Source organism: Sceloporus occidentalis, unplaced genomic scaffold (assembly GCF_023333645.1).
Source record: "Sceloporus occidentalis isolate IW3139 unplaced genomic scaffold, rSceOcc1.0.p SCAF_2, whole genome shotgun sequence".
NCBI lineage: Eukaryota > Metazoa > Chordata > Lepidosauria > Squamata > Phrynosomatidae > Sceloporus > Sceloporus occidentalis.
The window spans coordinates 183,662,785-183,679,683 of record NW_028316982.1 but is presented as its reverse complement, the minus strand read 5'-3'; the positions used below and the strand labels follow the sequence as shown (position 1 = coordinate 183,679,683).

The following is a 16,899-nucleotide window of genomic DNA, read 5'->3' as shown; positions in this document are numbered from 1 at the left end:
CATATGAAGGAAAGGTAGAAAATGGTTTCAGGAAAACAAACATACCTACTCATATTGTAAACAAGCAGTTGGTTATCTCTTTCCACAGTTAAAGAATTTTTATGCACATACTTCTGCAAACACAACTGAAAAAGACTGGCCAAAGCTCACTCACTTCATAGCTGGATGGGATGTGAAACCAGGTTTCTTCAGCCTAGGACACCACTGAAACCACTATACTACACAGGTATTACGCTTATATGATATTGGGGAAAGAGAATTTGAACCGTGCATAATTAGTTTGATTTCTCTGGTGTAAGTTACATTGGCCTCTGAAAGGATGCCTGTAAAGGATAATGAGACACACACAGGGTAGTTCTGGGGTTGTCACTATTCTTCATGATGGTTGTAGGGAACAGCTGAAATACGTATTGCTGGAAAGCAACAGCAAGGCAAGGGTATAGCCCTTATGTCTCACCTATGGCTTCTCATGCAGTTGGTTTGACCCAGGATAACTCTTCCATGTGGACTGAAAACAAAGAGAATGGGGCCATTTAATTGCAGTCACGTTTATTTGCAGTTTCTATACACACTTCCTAGATAACCAAACTTTTCCGACACATTTTAGAAGGGGGTTCACAATGAAACTGTCACTGTTTTTACTAAAAAATAAATACAAGACTTAAAGTGTTGCACGGCTCTAAAATATACAAAGGCTTGGATTTGATGTAAACTTTGAAAACATTTTTACAAAAGAAACCATCTTTTGCAACAGTTTAAAAATTCATATTTACAAATATTACAAAAATACAAAATGGATGCAAGTCCACAAACCATTGTCTCTTCTGCCAGCATGAACTGGGGCTAGTACCAAAATAGTTACACTGTAACCTTCTTAATTGGTTTTTAAACTTTTATGTCATAACGTACAGTATTTCTCTAAATCTGCCACAATTGCAGCAAATGCACTCTTATCAGTGACCTTTGGCAAATGCAAACATATGCTTTATTTTCCTACAGCTAATCCATACTCTCTATGTTGCCACAAGATTAAAAAGAAAAAGAAATGTTATTCAAAGAAAACAAACAGCTACATAACTTCAAAACTCATTCTTGTAACATCAGTGCAAACAACAGAATTGCAAGTTGGAATGATGATTCACAAGTTAGTTCTGTTTTTTTAAATTTGTACCCTGTTTCAAGATGGGACACTTAGGTTCTGTTGAGGGCTCTGAAGGCATATGACTTGTGCATAACAACCCTATGCATTTTACTTATGAGTCTCACAGTATTCAGTGGAGCTCTTTATTCATGTAACTGTGCACTTTTACACGTGGAAAGAGCTCCTAGGCATGCAGGGTGTTCACATTAAGTTCAATGAAGGGACAACACTTAAGTGTGCAAAGTTAGCATCCCTTCCCCATTGTGAATGAGGACAATCTTTATGGGCAGTAGAATTCCATATGCCTATAGCAGATTGCTCTATCAGGGCTTATTTATGAATATCATTTTTTAAAAAGTGGATTTATAATCCATCTTCATTTGGGCTTTAATCTGATAAATAGAAAATAGAAACACTTTGTCATAGATTTTTTTTTGAGTAAACAAAATAAGTATTTATATGATAAGTTTTGTGAGCATTACATAGATATTATTTAGAAGGTGTTTCGCTGCCTTCTAATTCAAGTGGCATGTATTTTAATATATATATTTATATAGCTCTCTGTGGTATCAATATGAAATTAGTAATTGCGTTATCCACATTGTGTCATCAACAATGGAGAAATTGGCTTAAGTGGCCTCCGGATGGCACCTAAAACTCTTGGAGAAACCAATCCATGTTTTCTGTTACAGTTCTACTACCAAGTATGTGTAGCACTTTAAGGAAATCATTTTGGCACACTGATTTGAAATGAATGTGGTACTGTTTCAGTTTGTAACTCTAAACCTTTAGTGCCACTTCATTCTTAGCACCAAGAGATGCAGTTAGTCATAGAATAAAGTTGTCATAGTGCTACTGGCAGTATTTTGATGACAATGCTCTGAAATGGCACTTGTGCCTTCCATATCAAGTTTATAATTCTTGTCCACTCTTTTTTTAAAGCTACACGGACCTTGTTAACTCACTAATGCATTCCATTTCACTTGCTTCACAACCACTCTTTAGAGCTTGCCTATTTAGCTACAGTTGAAAAGGCTTGCTTCTAGTTAACCATTTTCCTTTACAGATCTCAGCAATATATTTAGGTTTTTGCTTTTTGGCATCCAAATCCTAAACATTTGCCCCAACAAATCTGCCTACTCTACCTGCATAACATTTCTGCATGATGCCAGAATATCCTCACAGTTGTGATGACATACTGGCTCAGCAGTTCAGATGCCCATTCTAAACACTCATTTGCCAGCATGGCAAATCTTAGTATTGGGCAAATAATCTTCTGATCTCACTATTCTTTCTATACACATGCTGACCAACCATCTCTTTCCACACTGGAAGGCTATGAGAAAGTAATTTTTTTTAAAAAAACATATATTATCATTAATTCCTGGTACCTAATTTTGTACTTGCTTTATTTACTCAATTACTTGAATTTCAGGTAAAACATACCTTTACAACTATCACTATGAGCAAACAAAACGTAATCCTTCCACTACTTTCCACTCCCCCAGGTTTATGTTAAAAAGTACATTTTTCTTGAAGCCAACTTACTCATAGAGCTGCTAATGAATACCAACTTCACCCATCCAATCTTATAATTCAGTACTGCACACCACTCATTCCTTCTCTAAATTTCTCTTTATACTAAACCTCCCTCCATTCATATTCAGCCATTAATTAATTCTGCAGTTGATTAATATCAGCAGACATCTTTTGGGAAAACATGGCCTGAATATCCATTTGATTTTGGAGTGTATTGCAACTGGAAAACACATCTCTCAGTGAAAATATACGGTTCTGAAAAACAGTGACATTATTTTGTGCACATGAGGGTGGGTTTTTTTAAACCCAATTTGATCCCACACCAACTTTTTGTTTTCTGACAATAAAGTTCAAGTAACTTCAAGTAATCCAGCTTTTTGTTTCCCTGCCTACATTTTATTCAAACTATTTGCTCTGGTTCCTTTTTCATTCTACTTGCTATAGATTCCCACCCAATTAAGCATGTCTCATAAAACTAGGATAGAAGGGAACTGACCTGTAATGGATCAGAGAGCGTCATTCCAATTTTAGTAAGCTATATAAAGAATGTATGCATACACCTATTTTTCAGCTATTTTTTCACAGTGTCATTTCTCTAAATATTCAGGTAGCATGAATGTTATCCACACAAAGCTTCACTGAAAGGTTGATATATAATTTTATTGATGAATCAATAGCATTTGTTGCATGCTTAATAGTTATTTAGTTAATTCATATGAAACTAATCCTGTTTTACATTTTTAGTTATTAGGTTATGACTAGGTCTCTTATCAGCCTAGCAGTGGTGGTGGTAATATTATGAATAATACTCGCCCCCTCTTTATAGTCATTGCCCAAATTAAGTGCTTAACAACATAGAAAAGCTTGTTACTTTAGAAGAGGGGTTTTCCCCCTATTAAAAGTGTGCTTTTCATCCCAGACAACAATTGTTATAGTTTCAGTGCACTACATATTTAAATCTGTTTGAAGTTCTGTTTAATGGATGTGACTTCCCCATGAAATCCTGAGAACTGTAGTTGTGTGTTAAGGCTGAAAACCTGTTGGTTCCGCAGTATAATTAACATTGTTTATATTTCAGCGCTCTTTAAGCATGGTTTCACTGTCCCAAGGCTTAAATACTTTCCTAGTTGAAGAGTGAGGTAGTTGGATTAATCTTAAACTCTGGATTACCAGCATAAGCCTCTAGCCTGAAGAGTAGAATGCAGAACCTACAGCTACTATTCTGACACATGATTTCTGATAAATGACCCTACTTTCCTAGCCTTTCAGTGTTTTTTTACCAATGGATGTAATAATAGCAGTGATTGAAATGGTTAATTGTCTGGAGGAGAAACTTCTTGATCCCCTTTAAAGCCATGGTTATGGTCTTCCTTGGTGCAGAGTTGGTTGCTGCCCCGAGAGGAAACAAGCCAGCAATCTAATATTTTAATTTCACTGTGATTGGGTAATTAATGTTTCTACCTGCTAATGCAAATGAAGTGTATCCTTATTATAACTATATTGCAGGGTCACCACTAGGGACTGGCAAAGGGCCTCCAGATGATGCCAGAGAGGTGTGCAATGGCACTGGTCCACTGTTGCCCATCATCTTTTGTCGCGTGCCTTCAGGTAGTTTCCGACTTATGGCAACCCTAAGCCGACCCTATCATGGGGTTTTCTTGGCAAGATTTGTTCAGAGGTTTGCTATTGCCTTCCCCTGAGACAGAGTGTGTGACCTGCCCAAGTTCACCCAGTGGGTTTACATAGCCAAGCTGGGAATCGAACCCTGGTCTCCAGAGTCATAGTCCAACATTCAAACTACTACACCACACTGGCTCTCTGACATTAGCCATGTATTCAAGAAAACAGTGGTTGTATCATTTAGCTGGCTGCCACTATCCCAGATAAGGAGAAATATTTCAGATTCCAAAGGTGTGTGGCTTCTGTCCTGCGCCACAATTGTTTCCTCCTTAGGTGGATGAATGGATGGGTCTTGACCATCCTCCTTTTTCACTCTGAAGGACCTTGTTCTACTGCTTTTCTTGTCCTCCCTCCTTCTCTCACACTTGGCACCCCTGGATGTTTTACTTGTAGCTGAAGCCTAAACATTGCCTAGGTAACATGTTCCTACCCCATTTCTGCCCAGGTGGTTGTTCTTTGTGTCCCTGGTGCTGTTGCTCACAATAAGGGGCTCTCCCAGTAAGTAGAGATTGCAATCCTTCCTTCCAATCCACTTAAAGAAGCTTTTGATTCACTTCACCCAACATCAGTAAATGATATGGTAGAACCCAATAGCTCCTCTCAGTACCTCAGGCCCTCAAATATCTTAAACCTAGTACAGGAATTCCCCTGTAAAGGTAGGAAATATTATTTCTTCTCCCTTGAAAGATTTCATTTTTGGCAGGAAATTAAATTCTTTTAGCCTCTTAAAGGTTTTAATGCACTTCAGAGGCTCCACTCTGATTTCCTGATATAGGAAAAGGATGACAGTGCACTTGAGGTAGAGAGAACTTGCTTTCTCCAGGCGCAAGGGACTGGTAAGTGTGCTTAAGACATTGCAGGGATTACCTACTCCCCCATTATTATTATTTTTTAAAAATTATTATGTTTTAATCCGTATTAATGGCGGTGTAAAAATGAGACAAAAGTGGACGTTACAGTTTACCAAACACAAAAGTAGACAAAAGGTGCATAAGCATGGATGCCAGATTAGCAGAGGAAAGCCCTGGGATATAGGATATAGAAAATCTCTTCCTTGCTAGGACAAATGTTAGGTTGGTTGTAGGCATGTTAAAGTTTGTATTCCTCTATAGAGACATTTATCTCAACCCAAATCCTTTAGTTTCTAAACTGGAAATTGCTCAGAACTTCTGCCTTAATTTGTGTTCTTGGCAAAATATAAATCCCATTCATAGATGTAAATGGATTTACTTGGAAGTATGACTCTGGATGCAGCCCATACTCCTGTTAACATATCTTCCCCATTCTGCTGGACTCCTTAAGGCTTGAGCAATCTTGGGTTCAAGGTTCAAATGTTCCTGCAGTGCCCAAAAAACTGAATAACTGAAGCCGAGTTCTACTGAGTGAAGGGTCAGCCTCTCCAAAAATTGATTCAAATTTCAGGTTCAAATCCTCAGGTTTAGGCTTGTAGCTTACCTTGGGCCTGCTATATTCTCTCAGTCTAACCTACCACCTCTTTGCATTGTTGAAAGGATAACAAAGTGGGGAAGGATAGTAAAGAACTATATCAAGAGATTCTAGGAGGAAAAAATGGGATATGAGAATGCTTTCAAAGACAAAACTTTCTAATTGTCTCCTGACTTAATAGTTCTTATGTCCATGTCATTAATTTTTCTGAATGCTACTTTGGACTGTTTCTCTAAAGATTGGCTTGTGGGAAGGGGTCAGGGAAGCTGCAAGGAAAGATGTGAGGATCTGTTTGATTTTTTTCAAGTGGATTACAGTGAGCAATGTTAACACTCCCTGGGCTGCTTTCTAAAATGTCCAGTACCAGAGACTGCATGGTACACCTTTTACTACCTGATTGCTCTTTTGGTTCCTTCAAAAGTTATTACAAGCATAGGTGGGGATGTTCTAGACCAATGTTTCTTTGGCTATCTAATGTGGGTCATCAATAGTTTCTTTCCCTAATATGACAGGGACTATCATATTTGGACTTGCTGACTGCAACTGTTTTCTTCTTTCTTTCTTTCCTGGAAGCTCTCTGTAGATTGGTGACAGATGGTTCATCCACTGGCACAGCTCCTGGGGCCGTCACTGTTCTAAACTGCAATTTCCACAAATTCCTTATTATCAGTTGATCAGGGCTTCGAGGAGTTAAATCTCAATTTTGTCTTTAAAGCAAACTGTAGGGGCTTGTCCTATACAAATCTATTCAGACACAGGTTCGTTTATTTCATTAATTAGCCACAGGGATTTGTGTATAGAATTAGTACTTCAGCTATAAATACATGTGGTGCAAATCTCTCTTCTTACTGAGAATAAAGAGCGTTTTGCTCATTAAACTCTATATGTTCATGATTTGAATAAGTACAGTATACTTAAATCTTCTTCATTTCAGTATCTAACATGACTTCTCTTGTTGCTTTTTTCCTTCTGATTAAAAGACATATTACATCCATTCCTCATAAAAATATTCCTGATGGAAGTGCCTTATATGCTGTAAGAGCAAAAGTGAGGAAGGGTGTGCATGTCATCTAGTATGACATGTCATCTAGTATGACAAAATATACTCTCTATATAGTCCTAGATAATTCTGCCCCAGATGCCAAATGAATAGCATTTTTAAAAACAAGACTTGCCAATAGTCCAGTGTTAAACTCATTTTGTGAAGGTTACCCGTTTTATCTTGCTTCATCTGCTCTGTTTATCTTTTCTGCTACAAATGGGCCATCATTTTCTTTTGAATCCTTTTCACTTATTTCCCCCCCTTTCATAATGAACCTAAGATTATTGACTCATAAATTGACTCTCTAGGTCTTTTGTGAAATCTCTACATATACACAGTCTTTCTTTGGTTGCTCTTTGCTCATTAATCTGCATTTCCCCCTTGTTCTGTGTTGTCATGTTTTTTTTCTCCTCTTATTGCTTCTTATTTGTGTTGCCAGTTAAATTCAGTACTTGGAAAAGTTACTTTTTGAACTATCACCCAATCCCAGGCAGTATGACAAGGGACCGTGTTGGCTGGACGATTGGGGAACTGTATTCTGGTATCTTTTTTACAAGTTCTGATTAGTACTTGGTTAATTTTATTCTTTTCCCTTGTTTGGAAACCTCTCTAGACTGATTTGTTTAAGCTGGCCTCTAGGTTTTTAATTGCTAGGGCACATTCCTCTGCCCCAGCTTTTTTCTTTGTTTTCTTCGGTTTATGAGGTCCCTACTTAGGCTTAAAATCTTATCTGTTCAGTGCAATTCTTGCCTTTAGGTACTTTATTATTGTTAAGCACCAATGTTCTCTGCAGCAAAATCTAAAAATAAAATCATCTGTGAATATGGGATCTAACTAGCCCATTGCTTCGCTAAAGAAAAGTTACATTACTGACACCTGCAGGTCCTCTTGGGATGTTTTTGGAAAGCAAACCTATGATCAGCTCTCCCATATGTAAACATGATGGGAAAGATAAAAGAGTGGTGTCTGACACTGAGGCAGTGATCATGAAAACAAAGAAATTTAGGATAGTTCAAAGGTAGCTCTTTTAAGAGACAAGGGAATTTGCTTGATTAATAAAATGACTGGCCTTCTTTGTCATCATTTTACTCACACTTTCACATGACTACATTTCTCAGGATCTTGAGAGGGGTGGAAGGAGAAGCCACAACAGAAAATCTGGTTTATAAACAGTTTGTATATATAGTGCCTGCCAATAAGCCTCTGTCACAAGCTGCACTTTGATATAAGCTTGTTTGGAACAGCATTTTTGGAAGAGAATTAATCAGATACTATTTAATATGATAGTATTGTATTTATATTGAGGATTTTCTTTAATTCAAGTGTTAAAATTATGTTAGAGGCTTAATTATTTAACTGCAAGTGGTTGTGGTAGATATGTAAATTATGTTTGATATCAAAATTGTATTCACAGAATACAGTCAATAACTTTATCCATTTTTTTTTCTTTCAACAAGGTTATCATTTGCCACCAACCACTTTTTTCTGACTCTTCAATAACTCTATTTACAGGTATTTATCAAAAATATGGATATATACATCTGTTTTGTTCATATCTTCTAAATTTTGTTTCACTTCGTTTTAATGTAAAAAAATACCAGTTCCTCAAGCAATTTTATGTTTTCCCACCTAGGGAAGCACAACAGTGAGGATAATGTTTTGTGTTTTGATGGCATCTTTGGAGGGGAAGAGGGGAATCTGCAAGTTGGATAATGTAAATCTACATCAATGGCAGGAAATATGAGAGAAATGAATGACAGTTAACCAAAGTTAACCCTTTCAGCATATGCTTCTACTTATAGAAAATGTGAAGTAATAAATAGCTACAGATCAACTTTTCTTTCTTCCAGTCTCTCAGCACTCCTTAGCATTTTCAAGCATCAGTATTGCCCTGCATGGTTTTTGGCTGCTACAGAATTGGCTTTTTATATTCACACAAGCCAAGCAAATGTGAAGTTCCCCCATTTAACAGTCAGAAGTGTGCTCTGGCCCTTACATAGCCTATGTAGAACTCTGGGAAGATCTATCATCATGAGGGCTCCCATCAGAATTTTCAGTCTCTCCTTCTGAAATGGCTTGCATTGGGGTGTTATACAGTCTGCAGCGGACACTGTATCGACTACTGCTGGCTGCAGGAGGTGCCCGTGACCGTCCTACACGTGATGATGCTGATGTAGGAAAGCTTTTGGAAGAAGTCCCCTCTGCAGTTAATCTTAGGGGGCAAGGAGAGAGAGGAGCTAATGCCTCAGCACTTGATGAGGTTTGGGAAGACTCATCAGCATTTTGTAGAGTATCCCCAATTAGTTCTCCAGGAGATTTGGGTGAAACTGGACTCTTCAGTATTTCGGTAGCTGACATCCTATAGCTAGAATCAGACCGGCTGCCCTTTTTCAGGAGCAGCAGTTTGAATTCTTCATTTGATGTATTGGACTTTTTGGCATTCCTGTAAATAAGTCCAGGAGATCGCTGGCTGCACAGTGGGCTTGCCACACCTGGAACTGGAGGAACATTAGCTGTAGAGGGTGTGCTGCTGGCAGAAGACACGTTGCTAGTACTAGACGAAGCTTTTGATCTGTTCTTTGAAGAAATATCTCCGGAATCTTTTCTTCCGAGTACTTTCCTTTTTGACCTGTTATGAAAAGATGGAAAAATATTCAATGTTAAAACCTAGCTTCAATTAACTGCTGAGCAAGATCACAAGATATTACCCATGAGTATATGTAACATTAAACATTTGGTGCAGACTATTACTACACGTTGAAATACAGATACACATGCACATATATACAGTGCGTCCTCGCCTTACGCGGGGGATCCGTTCCGGATCCCTCCGCGTAAGGCGAATTCCGCCTATGCTCGAGCCCCATTGGAAACAATGGGGCTCGTGCGCGGCGGCGCGAGTGCGCGCGGGGCGCAACGGGCGCACGCACCCATTCATTTGAATGGGACGCACCGCCCCTTCCGCCCCACGCGCGTGCAGCAGCTTGAGCGTGTATGCTCAAGGCCGCGTATGGCGCAGGCGCACTGTAAAATCATTCTATAATATTACCTTGTACATTGTCAAAAATTTTAAAGAATTCTACCTTTAAGAATTCCATCTGTCAGCCTTTGAAAGCACATAGTAGATAACTGCATAGAAAATGTTTGGGGGAAAAGTAAGTAGTATCTACTATAGTATCAGAAATTGCAGAGGGATCTAACCTGAACAATTTCTTGATCATCTTTCCATGTTCCCTCCTCCCCAGTGCATTACTCTAAAAAGCACAACTGTTGTGGCTCAAGAAGGATATGGAATAGGAAGACCCATCGACACTTGCAGAGTTCAGACTATCTCAGTGCCTTATTGGCCTTATTGCAACCTTATCTACTTTGCTTATCCAAACCTGAGGCAGGAGAATCATAAATGAGATCTGGCATAATGATTAAGGCAGTGGTGGCGAACCTATGGCACACGTGCCAGAGGTGGCACTCAGAGCCCTTTCTGTGGGCACACACCCCACCACAGAGTTCACCAGAGTTTGTTACTGGAAAGCAAGAGGAACGTGGCACTTTGTGATAAATAAGTGGGTTTTGGGTTACAGTTTGGGCACTCGGTCTGTAAAAGGCTCACCATCATTGGATTAAGGCATAAGTTGCATGTCAGTATATTAAACATCAGGGAAGTTCTGATGCCTACAAGTAAAAAATTCATTTATTCTAGTTGAAGCAAACACTTGGATTTAGGGCCACTGTATTAAAGCTACTACAGTCATCCCTCCATATCCACGGATTCTTTAGCCACAGATTCAACTGCCCACGACTTGAAAATATCCCCAAAATTCCAAAAAGCAAACCTTAAGTTTGCTATTTTATATAAGGAACACCATTTTACTATCCTATTGTATTTAACTGTACAAGAACATCCATAGATTTTGATATTCACCGGGATTCCTGGAACCAAACCCCAGCAGATACCAAGGGCCCACTGTATTTAACAATAAAATAGCAAAATAATGTTTATGTAAAGAATATGCTTTGTTCAATAGCAAAGTTTTAGGTTGAAAGAGAAACCTCTCCAGTTTTGGGTTCAAGAATGGAGACAGAGTGAACTGAAGACAGCAGTTTATTTAACAACACAGTGCCAGCCCAGCAGCCAAACTGGAAGATGCTGGAGATATATTAGCCAACCATGAAACAGCACTCATATATTAATGTTTTTCTAAATTCATGATGAATGTTCTAAATGGCACATTGCTTGCTGGCTCTCATAACAGAGAACTCTGCATTGGAGGTGAAACTGAAACCTCCATTATAAAATTTGTATTTATCTTTCAGGTTGTGGAGTGGGTGGAAGAAAGAGGTGCTTGGATGCTAAAGTGAATCTGCTAATCGGCAATTCATATTTATATACACACCTTTGTGGTGTAACTGACATTGAGAACTACAACAATGTAAATAGGGTACATTATGAAGCCCATTACTTTCTCAGATGTATCATCTATCTAACCCCTCTATGGACGTTATCAAATGTAGGTCCTATGTGCTCCCATCCCCAAAATGGTTAAAGTGGTGGCATTCCAGAAAAGCAAGCCCATTTGCTATTGGTTATCACCCACAAATCACAACATGGGGTTAAAAGCACATTAAAGTGGATCCAATGTGGATTTGGCTATCAAAAGGAGACAAACAAATCCCCATTGACAGTGTAGAAATACCTTTTCTGAGCATGCTCAAAACTGTCATTTCCACAAATGTCCCCCCACATGCCCCGGGGAGGGGAGAGGAGGGGATATGGGGGGGGGGGGAATCCTCTTTGCCACAGAAGCCTCAAAAGGTGTTTCCCTTTGCAAACTCCAAAACCACACACACACACATACACACAGGGTCCATAAGCCTGCCTGATTCCATGCCGTCCTTTTCCAGGCCTGCCTGATTCCATGCCATCCTTCATTGCTCCCTCCTGTCCAGGAGGACTCCCAAAATGCCCCCTCTCTCCTTTTGCAAAATCCAAAACCACACAAACACTCATAAGCCTGCCTGATTCCATGCCCTCCTTTTCCAGGGCATGTTCTCCATTGCTCCCTCCTGTCCAGGAGGACTTCCAAAAGGCCCTCTCTGCCGTCTCCTAGCAGCTCTTCCCCGGGGAGTCTAAAGAGGGGTGTGTGTGTCTGTGTATTCCTTTAAGAGATGAGAGGATTCTCCCTCTTTGGCACAGGAAGGCAAATGAAGGGAAGGGGAAACAAAGTCATCTGAGGCTTGATTTCCAGACAGCTGGCATGATGCGAAGGGAGTCAATTCGCAGGCAAAATGGACATGTAACTCCGGTAGTTTTGTGAATTTACTTATTTCCTAATTGACCTCACATTCACCTTGCAATCTCCTCTGATTGCATGCAGGGTCATGTGGAAAGCGAAGTTGTCCCTAAACCCTGGATGACCCTGTATTGGCACCACTTCAAAGTTCCATTTTTGCCCTGTGTAATAACATCCTATCACAGAAATTCATGTGTTGGTTGTCTACTGAAAAATCCAGTTTCTGAAATCTGTCACCACCAAATCATTTTTCACTAAATTATTTTAGGCATGCTTCAATGCCTGTAAAAAAAACCACAAAACCATTAACTTACCGATGAATGACTGCAAATAAATCCTCTGTTGTTCGAGGTTTATTTGGAGACACAAAAGCATCTTCTGGTTCAGCCTGGGAATCTTCACTTAAAGGTGAGAATATGGAATCATCACTTGGAGAAGAGTCTTCAGAACAAAAAGAAGAGCAGCTAAGAAATCATCAAACACTTTGATACAGTACAGCTGGTTAATGTAATCTCACTCAGTTAATGACATTGTGTAATGACAATCTAATCTCAGTATTGGATGATCTCTCAAATTAACGTTTGCATGTAACGGGCAAGTGCAACTAAAATGAATTTAATAGAAATGCAGATCAATGCCTTTGTTATTGTTGTGTGCCTACAAGTCATTTTCGACTTGTATGTTTTCTGTGACTGAGAGTCTATGACTTGCCCAAGGTCACCTACTGGGTTCCTATGGGAACTGAATCCTGATCTCTAGGGTCATAGAATCATAGAATAATAGAGTTGGAAGAGACCGCAAGGGCCATTCAGTCCAACCCCCTGCCATACAGGAAATCTAAATCAAAGCATCCCCGACAGATGGCCATCCAGCCTGTAGTCTAACAAACGGTTACACCATACTGGCTCTCAAAAACAGAAATGAACTGCCAGAGTGCAACTGAAATAAATGCACCTTTGCCCAATTCATCTAGCTATTGATTTAGTTTAGGGAGCTATCATGACTTTAGGCATCTAACGAGAACTAACCTTTTAAGATATCTTCTGGAATCCCTTGTGTCTCAGCTGCTCTCCTGTCATTGTCATCTGAGGCACTTTTGGCTGGAATACCTGACATAGTATAATTTTCTTGCTCAGTACATTTTTCACTGAGTGAATCTACAGTTGAAATCTCCGGTTCATAGCTGATATTCCCAGGCACTTTGTCATCACATTGGCTTAGACTGAGTGGATGCTTTAGCTGATAACTGATGTCTGTTACCCCAACTGAGGAGTCACACTGGGGTGCATTTCGATTAAGAGGTTCTAACTTTTGTTCACAGTGTGCAGGTAATTCTCGCTGAAGCTGCACAGGGTCAAGTCTCTTATCTTTTTGAAATCCACAAGTAGTTATCTTCCCTTCAGAATTTCTAGAAAGGCCTGCCATGCCTTGTGGAAACCGTTCAGGGCAACTGCTGCAGGTTTTTTTTAAAGTACTCTCTTGTAAAAACTCACGAACGAAGTGTGTTTGATCTGTTACATACTTAGCTGCTGGAACACCCATATCTACTGAGGTTAGGGTGTCTCGACAGGTATTCTTTTCACTGAAAGTCAAACTGCATTCTGCTTGCAGTTGTTCAGGGGTTATTTGTACTGGAGAAGGATTAATATAGGACACTATGGCATCTTCCATGGAATACTGGCGCAATATTTGTTTCTTACTTCCATGTGGTTTCATTACAGTTTTTGCTTGAATGTGGAGGAGGTCTGTGTTATCTTTTTGTTTTGTGTCTTCAGACTTATTGATTGATCTAAGATGTACAGACTTCAGGACAGAAGGTGTAATAGCAAGGGCTGGTGGAGAATTAGAGTTCAGTGCTTCTTCTACCACGTTAGGCTTGTTGTTATTAAAAGCATGTAGTTGGTGTCTGTGAGCGTAGGGTTTATTCAAGACATTATGAAGAGCACTTAGGTCAAGATGAGTAGGAGGTATAACTGGAAGTTCAAGGTCTTTATGTAGAGATATGTTGCCATCCTTAGAAGAAGTCTGTTGTAATGAGGACTTCCTTTCTGGTACTTTTGGCTTCCTTTTACTCCCCCCTGGGGATAAGGGTCCAGAAAAGAAAGCTGTAGGAAAGGATGATGTTGGTGTTTCAGACTGACTGGAATAACCACTTGAGGGAGATGCTAAACCAGCCAGCTTTTCTGGGGAAGCCAATTTAAATTCATTCTCAACAGAAGGAAGGGAAGGAGTGGTGGCTCGCGATCCAGACTGTGACGTTTGTGATTCTGAACTTTCCGGTGACTTTATGCATTCTATGACCGTAGTACCCGTAGCAGTGCTAGAATTGGATAAAGACCTATACGGATCATTAGATTTCAAGTCATTTAGAAGCCAGAGTTCTGCATAGTGAGATTGTTCAGCACCTTCATCTTTAAAGGATGGGATGTCCATGGCATCATATGGAAGGTTTTTTAATCCGCTTTCATCCAAATTATCCCAGGAGTGTTCCTGTTTGCTTGGTATATTAGAATTTTCTGCTCTTGAAGGTGTATTTGAAAACTCAAGGGGCAGCTTCATTTCCCTGGAAGTGTGAGGCATGTGCTGCTGCCCACTGCTTATCTTTGGTTCTTTCTTCTCAGGAAGATCTGTGCTGCTGTCAGATTTCCTTAAAGATGAACTGCGTTTTGGTGGGACTGGCTTTGCCTTTGGTTTTTTGAGAGAGATGCTCTGTTTTCCTTGTCTCTTGTGATTGACATAATCCTGCCAGGTGCAGTTAGTAAAACTGGAAACAACACTTGCATTCTGGCCACTGTCAGAGCCCAAAGCTGCATAGTTACAAATATAACTTTTAGTTCCCTTAAGACCGCAGTCAAAGTGCATGGAGGTATAGTAACCTTCAGTGTCAACAGAAAAGTGTGAGCTAGTGTCTGCTTTGTCAGATGGGGTCTTCTCTATAAAACTATCATAAGTGGCCATGCTTGTAAAACTTGGACATCCCAGGCTATCTGTCTTGGGACGTTCAGGACTGAAATCTTGACGGCAGGATGCATCATGGTGATGATGCAAGTAATTCCATTCACTGTCACTTGTGTTGCTGTTATTGGGGTCATCGAGTAGATCTGCTACAGTGGAAGTGAAAGAACTTGCCCTGTGGCCTCTAATCTTATCCATCTGATCAGTATAGTGGTCTGTTATGAAGACATTAGAGTCCTCATTAGCATTAGGGACAATGTTAAGTGATAATTCTGAATCACAGTGTGAAGAACCAGTCAGTGGGGGAGATGCAGCAGGAGGAATAGTTTCTGAAGTCTGGGAAGGACATGTTGAGCTGCTCCCACTCCAGTTCCCACTGGATGATTGATGGTCATCTTTCTGGTCCATGTGACTGCTGAGAAGAACCCCAGCAGTAGAGATGGAGTGAATGGGACTTCCAAAGGTGTCAGAATTTGATGAGATATCACAGCTTCCGGAATCTACCATCCTTGATAACCTTGATCTCCCCCTTTCATTTGAGTTATGATCTGGACTATGAAGATGTTGAGAACACTTTAAACTTATGGGATGGTGTTCTTGAGAACACAGGTTATTGATGGCATCTTTACTCTTTGTAGAGATTCTTTCTTGGCTTGTTAAAAAGTGTTCTGCCTCATACGCTGACATTTTGGCACCAGTGTCGTGGTGTTCCACTTCATTGGCTCTAGCACCTTCGCGAGGAAGACTCCTTGATCGTACACGGTTGCTTACTGATGTTGTAAACATGGCATCACCATTGTCTGCCAGCACCAATATGTTGCCAGCTGAATGAGAAAGGGAGGCTACTACACTTTGACCCCTCTGTGCTCGAATTCTTCTCCGGGATGGGGCAGCAATGAGGATTTCTTCTGTTTGGCACTCAGAATCCCTGGTACCTGTTCTCCTGTTCACGTTATTAGAGAAGTCTGGATTTGCATGCACAATCACATTCCGTTCTCTTGCTACTGGTGATTCGTCAGAATCTAGGACACATATAAAACTCTGTAAGGTACCATTTACACTGCCTGAAAAATTATGACCCTTATGCTGGCCTAATATAAACCACAAGGTAACAGGTTTCTTTCCCCTACCTTGCTGCATTTGTATTTTACTAAGGAACATGCAGAAAAAGTAATCACTAGGGCTATTTTCTTATGCTCCATCCCATTACAAATTGCCCTTGCCCAGCAGCCTAGCAGCATGTCCTCTGAAAAGTTCTAAATCTATACTTGCAAGAGAATAAATCAATCCCTTTTCATCTAAATTCTGGGTAGCTACTGTTTCTATGACAGTTCAGATCTTTGTTTCATAGGTTCTCCTTCAGTAGCAGATATTGTGGCCACTGTAGATATCTGAGACAAATTTTAGTGGATATTTTACTCTAGTTACTCTTGACTACTATCAGGACAGGAAAAGAGGTAAATCAATTTAATATACATTGTTTCAGCAAGTAAAGGAAAGAAGAGTAAAGATACTTGAAAAGGGGGGAAGGGTTGACAAAGTTTTCAAACAATTTAAATGTTGAGTCCTGTATGGAATAAAATGTTCAACTGGTATTCTGCATAAGTTAAGCAGTGAAAATTTATCATTACTTTGCCGGGTAACAAGCATTGCTTTTTTACCTTATGGGTCCCTTAGCTACAAGAAAAAACTTTCACTGAATCTAGTTACTTTTTATGTACATACTACGGGTATATAAACAAACAAAAAAGAAAAAAATACACCAGAAATCAAGTAACTCATTACATTTAAACAAGAAGGGCTGG

General features: G+C 39.8%; 1 protein-coding gene and 1 long non-coding RNA gene across 3 annotated transcripts in view; one reads left to right on the top strand and one right to left on the bottom strand.

Annotated features, from left to right (window-relative positions):
- The first annotated feature begins 4,200 nt into the window (after window positions 1-4,200).
- Window positions 4,201-11,589, top strand: LOC149319426 (uncharacterized). The gene is made up of 3 exons (XR_016280180.1): window positions 4,201-4,288; window positions 8,306-8,360; window positions 11,163-11,589. It is a non-coding gene; the product is annotated as an uncharacterized LOC149319426 (long non-coding RNA).
- NHS (NHS actin remodeling regulator) overlaps window positions 4,239-16,899 on the bottom strand; it is a 293,130-nt gene continuing 280,469 nt past the window's right edge. For both annotated transcript variants that reach the window (XM_089511687.1, XM_089511688.1), the window contains 3 exons: window positions 13,168-16,116; window positions 12,454-12,580; window positions 4,239-9,477 (listed from right to left, as the gene is read on the bottom strand). In XM_089511687.1, coding sequence (XP_089367813.1) covers window positions 8,850-9,477; window positions 12,454-12,580; window positions 13,168-16,116 — 3,704 coding nt within the window. In that variant the 3' untranslated portion in view covers window positions 4,239-8,849. The remainder of the gene's footprint in view (window positions 9,478-12,453; window positions 12,581-13,167; window positions 16,117-16,899) is intronic.